Genomic DNA, 15,951 nt, shown 5'->3' with positions numbered 1-15,951 from the left:
CCATGAAGAGGTTTATCATTAGTATAAAGGTATTGAACCACTGAGATAGTTTTCTGATACAAAACTAATGAAGATGTAAATAAGCATGTTATACTGATAAGCAGTTATGTCAATGCAGTCATAACAGTTACAGGCACTGCACTATCTCTACTTTAAAATTCCCTTCATTTTTGCTTTGGTTACTGTTTCTCCAATCTGAATACCCATCTCAACTACCCATACAGTATCTCTGCAGAACTAAATATAGACATTTTCTCCCTGCAGTAATCTGAGAAACAAAGGAAATGAAGGAATGAGAAATAAAAACCACATGCACATCTCCAATAGACATGCATCATGCATAGGGCAAAAGAACAACAATAAAATGCGTGAGGAGGAGATGGGAAGAAATCTGAAGTTGTACTGTACCACGCTTTATCACAGAAGTAATGGACTAACTTCTCAACTCCTTGCCAATGGCATAATGGGAAAGCAGAGACAAGAAAAAGACAAGGACAATGATGTCAGAGGACCAAGACAAAACATTGAGCAATTGCCATGACAGAACTGCAACTTTTCATCATTTAAATTGCAATTAGCACATCCCACATTTGTTTTTCACCCATCTTCCAGAAATAAAGACAGCAATAATGTTTAAGTAATGCAGCACAAACCATGTTTACAGCAAAATCCACATGGAATACCTCTGCTCTTTTAACTTCAAGTCTTTAGCACATTTAATCTCTTACACCTCAAATACCCTTCAGAATATTAACCAGCATTTGTGTATGATTATAAGCACATACATCAAAAATACCTGCATCCAAACACATATATGCTAGATACCTAACAATAAACAACATCATAAGTTAAACTGCATTACATATTGCAACCTTGTTGACTGCATCCATCTTCCTTGCAACTCACTCATGAGTCTGAAGAGACACCAAACTAACATGTCTTCTTTTTGGAAAAGGAGCAGGGAGGAACACAAACTCCACCACGTATATGCTTCATTTTCTGACATCACATCTCTTTGCCATTGCACAGGATAAACTGTCATTTCACACACCTCCATTTGAAAATGCAGCCTTGCTGGAAGGCTACATGGAACAGCTGTCACTTTCTATGATCAAGATTTCACACCTTAAATCTGTAGCATTTGTTAATATTTTGATTTTTTTCCCCTTTCTTTTTCTTTTAGTTAGCTGTATTAAACCTGTGTTCCAGCATCATAAAATAGCATTTGGTAGGATGGAGTATGACAGACTATGAGACATAACAGACCGAATCTCTCCCCTTTCTTCAGACCATCATTCACCACTGTGTGAGGGAATAAAATAATAATATGGCATAGCATGGACTCTTTTGCATAGTGCATGTATAAACAGAACTTTCTAAAAAAAGAATTGCTGAAAATAATATAGTACATCAAGGCAGGCTTTTTGTCCACAAATTCAGATATATGGGCAACTAACAGAAAAGTATGGCTGTGTAACTGCACACTGTATGTATTTAGTTGTGTTGTGAGAGCATAAAGGACAATAATGTCTTTCCAGGACATCTGTAATAATTTACCACTCTTAGAACTTCCAAGTTAATTTTCTGAAGCAAATTTGTTCTGTTAATATGAAGACATCGCAAGAACCTAAACTGATCAGGAAATTCATGTGTTTATCGTGGAAATTCTGCTAGAACTACTTTCGTTACCTTTATTTGTAATTCTTATATACAAAAGCTCTAAATACTTTTCCCATGAAGTGCTTAGTAAACAAATGTAGACAACTACAGAGCTTCAGGTGAGCAAAAGAACAGCTTTCATCTCTATTCTGAAAGGAAAATGTAGGTAGGTGCTGAGATACACTGGTATTATATTCTTATATTGTAACAATTTATAGTTGGCTTATTGAAAATGTAGTATTTCTAGAGATGCATTGTTAAAACTCCAGGATACAAATAGGAAAGTTTTGAATGGCATTGGAGAAAGTTTGCTATGTCATCAAATTATATCCTATATACACAATATACGAATCAAGTTCAGCACACCTGAGTTACTGGAATAACAAAACCAGTTTCATTCTTAAAAAGAAATCCACACACTACTGGGAAAGTGTTTATGAAATATGGAATGCTGAATCGTCTCCAAGGCTGCTGAAGCAACAAAATATTACAAAAACCCTTCTCCTTTGAAGTACAAAACATGCACATAATTCCAAAGCATGGAAAAAAAATAAATAAATAACAAACCCTCGAATGGATGGATCTTAGGGCAAATTGGGCTGGAAGCACACCAACCTTGAAATCAGTGCTTACAGAAGAAGCATATGCACAAAAGTATTATAATATTTGACAGCAGGGGCACATGTGATCAGCAGAGACTGCTCACAAGCGGTGTCCCACAGGGGTCAGCCTTGGGACTGGTGCTCTTCAACACCTTCATCAATGACACAGACAATGGCATCGAGTGCACCCTCAGCAAGTTTGCAGATGACACCGAGCTGAGTGGTGCAGCTGATACATTAGAAGGAAGGAAGGGAAGCCAGAGGAACCTGGACAGGCTGGAGAAGTGGGTTTATGAAAACCTAATGAGGTTCAAGAAAGCCAAGAGCAGGGTGCTGCACTTGAGTCAGGGTAATCCCAGGTATTTATACAAATGGGGGGGAAGATCTCCTTGAGAGCAGCACTGCAGAGAAGGACTTGGGGTCCTGGTGGATGAGAAGCTGGACACGAGCCAGCAGTGTGCGCCTGCAGCCCGGAAGGCCAACTGTGTTCTGGGCATTAAAAAAAGGGGTGGGCAGCAGGGAGAGGGAGGTGATCATCCCCCTCTACTCAGCTCTTGTGAGGCCCCATCTGCAGTGCTGTGTCCAGGCCTGGGGCCCCCAGTACAGGAAGGACGTGAAGCTCTTGGAGCAGGGCCACTGAGATGATCAGAGGGCTGGAGCAGCTCTCCTATAAGAAAAGGCCTGTTTAGCTTGGAGAAGAGAAGGCTCTGGGAAGACCTCATTATGGCCTTCCAGTACTTGAAGGGAGCGTATAAACAGAAGGGGAAACACGGCTGTTTATGAGGATGGATAGTGATAGCACCAGGGGGAATAGTTTTAAACTGACACAGGGGAGGTTTAGGTTAGATATTAGGAGGAAGTTTTTCCACACAGAGGGTGGGGACGCATTGGAACAGGTTGCCCAAGGAGGTTGCGGATGCCCCATTCAAGGCTAGGCTGGATGTGGCTCTGGGAAGCCTGGTCTGGTGGCTGACGACCCTGCACAAACTAGATGATCGTTGTGGTCCTTTTCAACCCAGGCCATTCTATGATTCTATAATTAGCAGTCCAGCAGCCATAAAATTAAGTAAAATTATATCAAACAACTATATATGACTGGTTTACAGACTTACATTCTTGATCTACAGTGTTTCTAAGTAGCTATCTTCTATCCATAACACTGCAAATACTTGCATCATTCACAAGTGCAGACGCTGTCTTAGGTTTGGGATCCTGAATCTCACAGTGGTTGAGATTGGCAGGGCCCTCTGGATGCTGGCCCAACTCTGGCTACAGCAGGGACCTCCAGAGCAGGGTGCCCAGGGATACATCCAGGAGGCTTCTGAAGACCACCAAGGAGGAGCCTGTGCCAGTGCTCCACTACCAGTACAATAAGGAAGTGCTTCCTGATGTTTGGACAGAACCTCCCACATTCCAGCATTCAAGTTTGTGCATTATCTATGCAAAAGGCTAAATTCCAATTATCTCTGGATGAAAAAACACTGCCAAAACAGTCCTTTGTGTTCCCATCACCATCTCAATATTATTGCAAAAGAACTGCTTTTTTTTTTTTTCTTCTCAGTGGTGATACCCAGCTCATATCTTGCCTCAATTTCCTCCCTTTGGCATTCCTTACTAAAGACAGAAGACCTAAAATCTGTCTGAACCAAAAGGAAACCTAGTATGGAGGATCCATCACTAGCAAAGATGCTAGTGATAACTCCAGTAACTATTCATTTATAGAATCTAATGTGTAGGATGTATACTTAAAATCCAACCAGCTTTAGTAATGGAAGTTCACTGTGGAATCCTTGAATAAGAGGCTGCTGCAGTGGGTGGAAAAAAAGCAGGAGCTCAGAACCACTAAGAAAGTAGAAAAATGACATGACACAGAGGTGCGTATCTGGGAGCTCAGATACTGCCGTCAATTCTGGCTCTATGATTATTAAGTTCCAGAACTGTGGTATGTACATGCTCCTCAGATTTAAGACCAATCTTTTCAAACTTCAATTCCCTGCTGATATGGCAGCACACAAGCCATGATGTGCTACTGTTGCCCTCTAGCCAGAAACAGAACACGTGATGATCAGCGTTGGGAGCTCTACATTCACTACATTTACACACAGGCAAACACACAAACAAAGCATAACCTTCTATTGCAAAGAGAATAGCCTATGGAACAGGAAGTGCATTCCTGGTGAGTTGATTAAATGAATATTGTCACAAACGTCAAGAGAGTATTTGAAATACAATTTGAGATATCTTACAAGATTTTCTTTTCTTACAGTTGAAATAATTGTCAGGATTATTTCAAACTGAAATAAATGTAAGCTTACTCTTCAGATCTCCACCAGCCCTGGAAATCTTACTTTTTCCAAAATTATACTGCATTTCCCATCCAAATACACTCTTGGACATTGCTAAACAAACACTGTAATTTTCAAATTACAGTGAATTTAAAAAATATAACTTTGCTTTATTAACTAGTTATATTTCTTTGAACAATTATCTGTATACAATGCAATCCAAAGCACAAAATAAGACTTACCATTTCTCTACATCTACGTAAGTGCATATTTTTAAAATCAGCAATTGTCTTTGTTTTGCAGATCCAAGCCAAGAGAACAAAAGCATCTTATATCAGCCCACACTTTAGCTAGCACAAAAGCAACGTTAGCAAATCATGCAAGTCTTGCAACAGCCACTTCAATGTATTAGAAGTATTTTTACAAGAAGCACCAGGAGAGAAAAAAAAATACTAGTTTCAGGAAAGCCATTCTGAAAAGTTAAGAAAAAATTATTGTGAGAGGCAATGACAACTACACTGTCACCAATATCTTTTTATGTACATCCACAACATATTCATGTAAATACATCCACATACGCATACATGCAGACTTATGAGCAAACAGAACAAATGCAAATGGGATAGTATATTACGGCCATGAAAAACAAAGGGAAAATGCAGCAAGCAAGATTTATGTTAAGACAAGACTGGAAACATGGGACTACTCCGGTTTGCCTGAAGATCTGCTGAAGTGGATCAGCATTCAGTAACCGTTACAAAGCTCTAAGTTGTAGCTGCTGATACGCTGGCTGAAGGAAGCATTTTGGTTAGCCACAGACTGTTGTGTATGCCTGTAAATCTGCCTGAGAAAGGAGGATACTACAAGATGAACAGTGCGTGCAAAGGGAAGCTTCTACTGGAACACGGTGAGGGAGATGAGTGAGAAGTACAGACTCACTCTGTCTGCGGTGCGGTGGAACAGTCCGAGGGATGCCCTGGAATGAGCCCTGCCAGGGAGAGAAGGAGGGAGCAGAATACCCACCCTGTGCAGAAAGAGAGAGGGGGAGAAGTATAATAAAAAAAGAGAACAGAGAAAAACAAGACACCAAAAAGCCACACCATTCTTTTCTGTTTTCCCCCAGAAAGGCATCAATATATTTACGAATTTTACTACTTTGTTGAGGTAAATGTGAGATTCTACTCAAGTCCACAGGACGTGATGGCATTGTGACACCCTAACCTAGCCAGAACTCTTGTAATACACCTCCATTTTTATTCATTACGTATGCACACAAATCTGTTAAAGTTGGTTGTTTTTTTTTTCCAGGAAGAAATACAGTAGCTGAACTTTTCATGTTGAAAATGCATGCTAAAATTTTTATTTTTACAGGTTTCAATATGTTTCTTAAATGCCTTACCAATTAGTACACTGGCTAACAACACTGATCCTCTAGAAAACCAAACAGTTTATAATTAAAAAGACTTTATCAGAAAAAAAAATGCCCAATAAATCCCAATGCTTTTGAGCCCATTTTTTGATAGCATTACTGATTGTGAAAGAGGAGGCATGACACTGACCTGCTTGCCTTGCACTTTGCTTTAGGAGCTTGAGCCCCCTACTACAGGATCAGAAAACTGTGACTGTGTATGTTGATTACTTGCAGGTTTGCCTATCAGATGTTTCAGATCATCACAGAATTGACAAGAGGAAAAAGTAACTTCATGTGTATATTTTTCTCTCTACCCATGCCTTTAAAAGATGCCTATCCAAGTTGCCCTCTCAAACTGGATACTCTTGATGTTCCATTCCAGCAAGTCAGCTTTAAGTCTTTACAGCCCCTTCACTGTTTACCAGTGGAAAATCTGTTACCAAGGGTTCTGGAACACTGTTTCCAAGAGTAAGGCCTTCCCTTGCTTCCAGCTACCAGTAACCAGCAGACTGCAACAGCAACCATTTGCAGCTATTTCTTCAGATAGCGGGAATTTCATACCTAAACAAACATCTCTATCAAAAGAACCAGAACAATGGTTTGCCCCTCCCCTCTAGTTTCTCTGCTAGCCTGTTGCACATCTCACTGCCATGGTTGAGAAATAGTATTTTATTTCCACGATTCTTTTCAAAGTTTATTAAGCACTATATGATTTCTACAAATAAACAGTCTGCCTTTTTTTTTTTTTTTTTTTTTTTTTTTTTTTTTTTTTAATCCTAGTGCAAGTTTAAACATTTCCCTGACCCACCACTTTTCTACATCTAGCTAGACTTCATACATCATTATTCCAAGTTTCGTTACTGTTAAGATGTAACTTAACATATCCTTCTAAATCAAGTCATGGAACTTGCCAGGTAGAATACTCTTGAACTAGAACAGAAAACAAAGACAGAGTAGAGAAGACTCCTTCATTCTTCTTCAGAAGAAGAGTTGTAACAATTACTTAAGAGAAATCACCAGGAAAAAGTTCACTGCCATCTGAAAAACTCTAGATGGAGATACTGATTACTTCTCACATGTCCTCACAGTCTGCTCTCAGTAGCCATTAGGGTTCACACAATTTTTAGACTACTGCATGAAAGAACGCTCCTAGCTTTAGCAGTATGACAAAACAACATAAGATAATGCACCAAGATTAGTATTAAAAAACAAATATTCCTAGGCACAAGACAAATTGATCCCTGACTGATGAGACATGAAGAAAAGCTTTGGATATCCGCAGCACTGTACAAAACACCACATTTTTCAGGCCATCTGTATACAGTTTGCTCACATTGCATCCTACATTATGTCAGCATGGAGGAACAATAGAAAATGACTTTCATTCTCTAAATATAGTCCAGGCTCCAAACAGTAAAAAGGCCAGTTTCACCGGTTTCATCTTGTAGAGAACTGTTCAGGTTGGTAACGTGGTTTTTTGTTGCTGGTGGTTTGTTTTTTTTTTGATTGTTTAGTTTTTGTTTTGTTGTATTTTTTTTTTCCTCCCCAGACTTCTTTGATATTTTAATGTATTAAATTAGGAAGAGTGGCTAAAGTTTTATACCCTCTTCCTTCCTCTCTCTAAAATGAGAGATTAAGAGCAAGCCAGCTGAGCTACTTAATAGCTATGATACTATTGTAAAAGTGAAGAAATATTTAGATGTCTTGATACATTTCAGTACCTTTTAGGCATCCATATTAACACTTCAAAGAACAGCCCTAAATCCAGTCTGCTCAGTAATTATTCGTGGTATTTAATCATTATTGGTTGACTGAAGTAAATGGAGAATGGGCAATTAACTTGTTTCAGTGTCTTGCCTGCTAGACTGAACTGCTCTCCAGGCATGGCTCAGTTCCCCTCTCAGAAATGCCAAGGAACATCTCATAAGTTGAGAAGCAGACCTAGTTATTACTCTGGCAGCAGACTTCAAAGTTCACATTGCTCCATACGGACAAGTCTCAAACAAAAGCTGAATTTCGCCTTCGTAAAAATCAAAAGCATTGCCTAATTGTACATCAAAAGAAAGTAATTAAAAATCAACATCAATGGAATCAAATAGGGAACAGGAAATACAGTGCTGGAGATTTATTAATGTATTATAACTTGCGTTGATTTTACAAGTGATAAATATTACTCTGATCCTCTACGTAAATTACATTAAGAGATAGTTATCTGACATTAAGTCTGACTTAGGAAAAGATGGCTTTTCTTTTAATAGTGTACAAGACTCCAGCAAAGAAATTTACAAAGCTTTTTCTTTTTTTAAAAAAGCCTCATACTCATCTCCCTCTATTAGCCAAACACACAATGGATTTTTCTCGGATGTCCAAGAAAAATAAGCATATACACACTAATACGTATGTCTCTTCAGATTACAGAACATATTTAACGTATGCAGAAAACTGCAGTTCCTTAATAAATATCTTAGTTATCAGAAAGTCTCTAAAACCAATAAGCAAGCAATAGCAGAATTAAAAGATGAGAATATTACTTACCTACATTTTTATTTTAAAAAATTAACTTAAAGATGTTTGGATTTTTCAAGGTTCTGCAGCTGTGATACAAGTCTTCTCACCTGCACCTCAATGCTAAGCAGAAGCCTCAACAGATCCTCCCCCCTCAGCTATTATGTGCATCAAGGCACTGAACTTGAATCCCATTCCTCTCATTCCCTAGATATTGAAACAGTGAAACAGCAGAAAAACAAAAACCCACAAACAAGCAAACAAAAACAGTAAAAGCATCCTATAAGTAGAAAAGTGACTCAGAGTGTTAACTATCCACCAAAACAAAGTCCACACAAACCAGAACAAGATGAACGGCTTCCATAGATCCTGACAAATTGTACCATTCTTGCTAAAAGCTTTGTGAAGTTTTAAACCAAAATGCACTGGGAAACCTGTTCGTTGTTGCTGTTCTTAAATTTTAGTAAAAAATACTAAAAAAAACCCTTAAAAAAATATAAAAATATCACCACCAGACTTTTCCAGCGCTATAAAGAGACTTGAACCTTGGAATAACCCATCACATGAATAAAAGGAAATGCAGCATAACCAGGAAATCAGGTCTAGGCAGCACAGGTTCATGAAAGCAGGTCCTGCTTGACCAGCCTCATCTCCTATGACCAGGTAACCTGCCTGGTAGATGAGAGAAAGGCTGTTCACGTAGTATAACTAGACTTCAGCAAAGCCTCTGGCACTGTCTCCCACAGTATTCTCCTGGGGAACCTGACAGGCCATAGCTTAGACAGATGCACTCCTTGCTGAGTAAAGAGCTGGTTGGAGGGCTGGGCCCAAAGAGTGGTGACGGATGGAGTTAAATGCAGCCAGTGACTGGTTATGAGTGGTGTGCCCCACGGGTCAGTACTGGGGTCTGGCCACTATCTTTATTGATGACCTGGATGAGGGCACTGAGCACACCCCCAGGAAGTTTGCAGATAACACCAAGTTAGGAGGAAATATTGATCTGCCTGGGGGTAGGAAGGCCCTACAGAGTCATCTGGACAAGCTGGCTAGCTGGACAGAAGCAACTGTGTAAGCATTAACAGGATCAAGTGCTGAGTCCTGCACTTTGCTCACAACAACCTCATACATTGCTACCAGGCATGAGTTCAGAGTGACAAGGATCTGGGGGTGTTAGCTGACAGCCAACTGAACATAAGCCAGCCGTGTGCCCAGGTGGCCACAAAGGCTGACAGCACCACGGCTTGTATCAGAAACAGTGCAGCCAGCACAAGCAGGGATCGTCACCCTGTACTCAGCTTTGGCGAGGCCATACCTTGAGCATTGATGTTCAGTTTTGGGCCCCTCACTACAAGAAAGACATTGGGCCCTGGAGTGTGTCCAGAGAAGGGTCTGGAGCACAGGCATTATGGGGAGCGACTGAGGAAACTGTGACTGTTTTAGTCTGGAGACAAGGAGGCTCAGGGAAGATATCATCACTCTAGACAAGTACAAAAGGGGGTTAGCATCCTTTTCCAGGTAACTAACAATAGGATGAGAGGTAATGGCCTTATGTTGCAACAGGGGGAGGTTCAAATTGGATATTAAGAACATTCTATTCTCAGAAAAAAAATGGTGATGCATTGGCACAGGCTGCCCAGGAAGGTGATGGAGTCACCATCCCTGGAGGTCTTCAAGAAAAAGGTAGATATGGCACTGAGAGATACAGCTAGAGGACATGGGTTAATGGTTGGACAAGATGACCTTAATGGTCTTTTCCAAGCTTCATGATTCTATAACATGCTTCTGCCACAGCAGGAGAAGAGAAAAACTTCTAAGCTACTCCTGTTTTAGTAGTCTTAGGCTATCAGCCAAATAGTGCAACTCTTTTTCCATGGGTACACCAATATTCAAAGCTACTACTATTAAGAGAAATTTTTCCTACTGCACAGAAAAAATGCAGGAAAGATCCATGTCTGGAGGTTTTGAGCATTAATAAGATCTTTGCTGTCTCACCTAGCATTACCAGTTGCCCCAGTTGTTACAAGAACACATCATAAAGAAACATACAACATACTTTAAGCATCAGCGTAAACCAAATGTTTTTGCATCAGTTGCCTTTTGCTAGCCCAGCAGCAGGAAGATGCAAATAATTAACCCTGGCATGCAATGATAATTTTGAAAGTATACATTAAGTTCCACGTGGTAGTTTTTCACTAAACAAAAATCATCCATGAGAGCTTTAACAGCCCACTTCTGGGCAAGTGCCTGCGTGTTACACAGTGTAACAGTGTTACTTTAACAAAGCAAGAAGCAGATGTACAACGTAACTACATAGTCCACTTACTTTCTGTGCTACCAACAAAGTGTATTAGTAATACTGCCAGGGCTGCTCTGAAAGTATTATCTCCTATTTCATTATGGTGGCCCATGAAATCACAGGCAGTAGAGGTTGAACCTTCCTGATAATATTCTGTTACATATTGTTGTTTTGCAGCTGATGGCAGCAGAAGGGCAGTCTGACAGAATGGTGTCTGACATGGAAGTGCTGATGAAGCACAGGTTTGGAACTCAGTTCCTTCATGTGGAACAAGTGGCACACATTCACTGATGCTTATTTAATATTGACGGAGATGAGAAGTGGATGTGAGCACAATGAGGGGCTAGGCGGTAACATTTCAGCAGGAACAAAAAGAACAGCATATGCAAGTTTGTCAGAACCTACTCAACAAATATGAGGCTAAAGGTGAGTTTCCTGGATCGCCATTACTGGTGACAAGATGTGGTGCCACTACAAGCTGGAGTCAAAACAGCAGTTGATGGAGTGACGACATGTAAACTCCGTCAAAGAAAATGTTCCAGGCTCAGCCCTCAGCAAGTAAAGGGATGTGCACTGTTTTTTGCAATAGGAAAGGGGCAATCCTTTTGGATTTTCCTGAAACAGAGACTAACCATAAATTCTGACTACTACATTTTGACACTAAGCTGAATGCTCAAATTTCCAGAGTCAGGGCAGAGAAGGTGGCAACTTTTCTCTTGCAACATGATAAAGTCAGGTCCTATACCAGCTTGAAGACCATGGAGAACACTGCAATTCTTGGCTGGGCTGTCCCACCACATCCAACATATGAGTCTGTATTTGGGGCCTCCTGACTTTTATCTGGTCAGACTAATGAATGACAGAGTGCGTGGGCAATATCTTCTTAGCAACAAAGCTATCACAGCAGCTGTGAGACAGTGCACCACTTACATTGGTGCAGATTTTTATGAGCATGGCATGCAGGCTTTTGTTTGTTGTTGGCAAAAATGTACAGCTAGTAGCAGTAACTATGTTGAAAAGAAAAAAAAGGTGTTTTGTAGCCGAGAACTTGCTCTATCTAAAAGTGTTATTGTGCCCTTTGTAGCTGTTGTAGTTTCCATGAAAATAAATAGGAAGCATTACTTTCAGAGCAACCTTTGTATAACAGAAGAGCAAGTGAACAATAGAGAAGTGCTTGACAATGGCAGAAACCTGTCTTAAATGTGAAGATAAACACACACTGATTAGGCTTCAGCATCTGGGAGTTTGAATGAACAGTTGCAGTCAAAGCATACAGGAAAATCTAAGGCCAAGGTGAAAGAAGAAACTCAAAGATGACAACAGAACACAGAGGCAGCCAAATGATTATGAAGGTTTACTAAAACTGTGTGAGAGGCTTCGCAAAAGTACACTGGAACAATATCCTAATGAAAGGCAAAGTGCAGAAGAAGAAATATAGCAAGAATACACATGCTCCCACACAGTGTTTTAAAAGAGACGTGAATGAGCTTATATAGGAAACAAAACTTGATCTTATCATTACTTCTCTGAGACAAAGGAAGAAATCAACTCTTACCGCACTATATTTACTGTTCCAGGGCATGGGGGAACATTCAAATTAAGAAGATGCTAAGGAACTGATCTCAGGGGTGAGAATCCTTTACAGGCATCTTCATTTAAATTCAAGGTTTTATCATTATTTGCTCAGATTTTCAGCATCTGCAAACAACCTTTCCAGTCCTAGAAGCCAAATAATTTGTCAATATAAAGCCAAAGCTTGATACATAAACCTGATTTTGGAGAAGTATTTATTATTACTGAAACAGTGCTGCAAGCCTGCCAGACAGTTGCAGCAACAGATGCCACACTGTAAGCTTTCTCCACCAACACTGAATTCTTCAGGCAAATTTATATTCAGTATGTTCTTCAAGGCTTTATTTACTTCTATTTTTCATCACAACTAAAGAAGAGGCACATATTGACTGGAAGTGAATTAATTAAATGAGATCCATATAAAGTCCTTCCAGAAATGTCATGATCCAGCTCTGTCAGTCAATAATTGCAGAAGACTTTACTCTTGAGGATAGCTAACCAAAAATAATGGCTCTCCCTAATTTATCACTGACTGTACAGACAATAAAACTACAGAATGTAGTTTTGAGCAGGACACTACATGGAAAACATCTATGTAACAGAGGGTGGCTGGGCAACAGATAGCTAACTAGCAAATCTCAATTGCTCAGCTTTCAAAATGAGTTTGAAGAGTGAACCTAAACTTATATAGCTTACACTTACACACATGTTTATCTTTGAATAGGTAGAAAAAACCCAAAAGCTACTTTCACAAAACTGTGATCACAGATAAATTCATTACTACATCAGGATGGGCCATTTTCAAGAAACGTAGAAAGAAGCAAAAACATCTGTGAAAGAATACGATTAATGACATAAGTCTATTAATTAGGGAAACCATAATGCTAGCAAGATTATTAGCTATTTTAAACAGAGACTAAACTTGGAATAACTTGCATATAGTTTTTATATTCCTGAGATCTCTTAATAGCTGATTTCCACTCTCAGTATTGTCTAGTTCATTCTGGTGTCCATTCTTTATGAAATACTACATTAAGTACAAATACGAAGTACTTTCTGACACAGCAAATTACAGTATGTACAAGGACTTGTGCTTCATGAATTGAATTATAGTATCAGTTTTGCTAGAATTTCTGAATAAAGTTACACCAATGTAACTGAAGTAACTTCTGATATTTGACATCATTTAAAGTAACTGGCAGGTCAGAGCTTAGAAAGAAACAAAACAGTTTTGTTTTGAATATCAACTTCGCTAATTATTAATACACTAAAAGATACAAAAAGCTTATGCCTCTGATTTCTACATCTACTACAAAAAATTCAATTATAATTTCATTTTTAAAACCATAGCCTACACAAAACCTTCATGGTTTCCATTAACAATATCCATTTGTGATTTAAATCATGTTTAGATGCAATGAACCTGTTGTGTTGTTGTTGTTGTTTTTTTTTACCAGCTGGCTGTTTTTTTTTTTTTTTAACCAGCCTGCACCCTCAGGTCAAGCCTATTATTTTAAAATGAACAAAATGTTAATAGAGCAAAAAAAAAAAATTTAAGACTCTTTCTTCTAGTGAGAATACATTTTTGTCACCTGTCTCCTGCTATTTGCTTTTACTGTATTCATCCCTCAAGAAAATGCAGTCTTTTGTTTCTTCTTTCTACTGCAAGTGACACTGTCATTGAGTTCCAGATCAACAATGACTTCGTGCCAAGGCTTGCTATATTTATACTGTATATTTAGCCAGAAGATAAAGCAAACACTGTGCCCCAAACTTTGAGCTGTATGATTTACAAGTAACAGTTCCTGAAAAGCAGCTTATATTGCATAAGTTTGTGCATACATGTGTACATACATACACACACGCCCCCAGCTATGAACACAGCATGGGTTATGTTATTTTTCTTTTAATTTATAGACATTCTCCCTTACAACCTGACGGTTTCTGTATGGCAATGAAGTGTCTTTCTGAACAAAAGTACTGAACTTTGAAGAAGACACATACTTCTATCTGACCAAAGAGATAATTGGGCCTACTGAATGCTCTTAGCTGAAATACTAACCTGCCTCTTCCATCCTCCATCTCCCGATATCTTGGTCTCAACAATTAACGCTACAGATTGCTCAAATTAAAGCTTTTGCACCTAGCAATTAACTTCTAATAGTTACTAATCTAATTCTGAATTTATACAGAAAATGAGATAAGGAAAAAAAGACCAAGGAAACAACAATAGCCACTAACTTAGCAACATTATCAGTATGGAAAAACATCACATGCATGTCACCATACACGAAACTAAATCTTGGGAAAAAAACATGAGCTCAAGAGCTCCAAAGGTACAGGAGAACAGAAATGAATGGGATGAGCATCAAGGACATTCCATGTGCTTAGTGGAAAAACAGAGGTGCCACAGAAAGAAAAAAAAGAGAGCCACTTCAGGTCATGTTTCGTTTACCCTGGGTTCTAATCACACAACAGAAGGTTGGAAAGCATGGTCTCAATGGAAAAGAAGATTCACTAGGAAGTGGTGAGCATGCCATAAGGTGGCATTTCTACCCTAGCACTAGATATTTAGAATAGTTTTAGACGGGCGGCAAGGTTGATTCATCTTAATTACAATTTGGTATCAAAAAACTTATGGCAGGGTAAAAGGAAGCTAAAGAGTCTAACCCATTTTTAATCTTGTAAAGATGATTTTTCAGGATTCTCTAGCTAAAGTAGTGCCTGAAGTGCAATCTGAAGACTACTTGCTGGCGATTGAGAAAAGCCTTGTTCATCATTCAGAAAAAAATTGTTCCCATAAAATAACAAAAATGTTGTCTCCCCCCACCAACATTCCATCTGAAGTATTCCCTTACAGTTATACTGAGAATGCAATAACTTTGTATGTGGCAGCAGTATTTCTATGCAACAACGTATGAGAACAAAGATGTCCTCTGTCAAGCTGACATTCATCCAACAATTTTTTTTTAATTTGACCATTTCTCCAAATATGTGATTATGAAGAAATTAAGCAACTTTCATTGTTTACATCTAGGGACTTAAGGTTAGAATATGCTGTTACTTTTCCTCAGATGCACACACAGAAATGATTAAACTTCAAACAAAACCAACTTCAAAATCAAGATAAGAAAATGTCTTAATGTATGGTTAGATATACAGCTTGGGTTGAATATGACACAAATGTTCAGAAAATGATTAAGGAGAGAATTCTGAAGTTTAATTACATATATTAAAATAAACGTTTGTAATTATTTTTTCAAACATGATTAGGTCTGCAAAAGAATGTTTAAGCTAAGCACAGCAGTAAGGACATACAGATAAAAAAAACTAATAAACAGCATACATAATCTCTTAAGTATGGCAAACTCATGCATATGCACTAACTATAAAATAGAGGAATGAAACTCAAAAAGTCACAAGTTTTACTCACAGAACTCCTCCTCCAGGAAGTTTGTGTGAATTTATCAGCATACGCGCACTTTGCCACTGTGGGTTTTTGGCTGTCCTTCTGGCAATTACATCTACTGGCCTTAAACACCCCCCAAGAAAGAAAACGGAGAACTATTAGAAAATAGCAAATTAAGATTGTTGGAAAGCACCATTCCAACCCAGCACCTA

At 38.9% G+C, this 15,951-nt stretch overlaps 1 protein-coding gene across 3 annotated transcripts in view; it reads right to left on the bottom strand.

Annotated features, from left to right (window-relative positions):
- The window catches only part of CCSER2 (coiled-coil serine rich protein 2), a 70,898-nt gene that overhangs the window by 9,511 nt on the left and 45,436 nt on the right, over nucleotides 1-15,951 (bottom strand). For 2 of the 3 annotated variants that reach the window (XM_042818163.1, XM_042818164.1), the window contains exon 9: nucleotides 15,764-15,862. In XM_042818163.1, the coding sequence (XP_042674097.1) occupies nucleotides 15,764-15,862 (99 nt within the window). Of the gene's footprint in view, nucleotides 1-5,485; nucleotides 5,571-15,763; nucleotides 15,863-15,951 lie in introns of all 3 variants that reach the window. The other variant, XM_042818165.1, reaches the window with a different exon arrangement.

The sequence above is a fragment of the Centrocercus urophasianus genome, unplaced genomic scaffold, assembly GCF_019232065.1.
Source record: "Centrocercus urophasianus isolate 14NV4802_14NV808 unplaced genomic scaffold, USGS_Curo_1.0 seq_17, whole genome shotgun sequence".
In the NCBI taxonomy this organism is placed as follows: Eukaryota; Metazoa; Chordata; class Aves; order Galliformes; family Phasianidae; genus Centrocercus; species Centrocercus urophasianus.
Note: the sequence above shows the minus strand (reverse complement) of the source record. Positions and strands in the feature narration are given on the sequence as shown.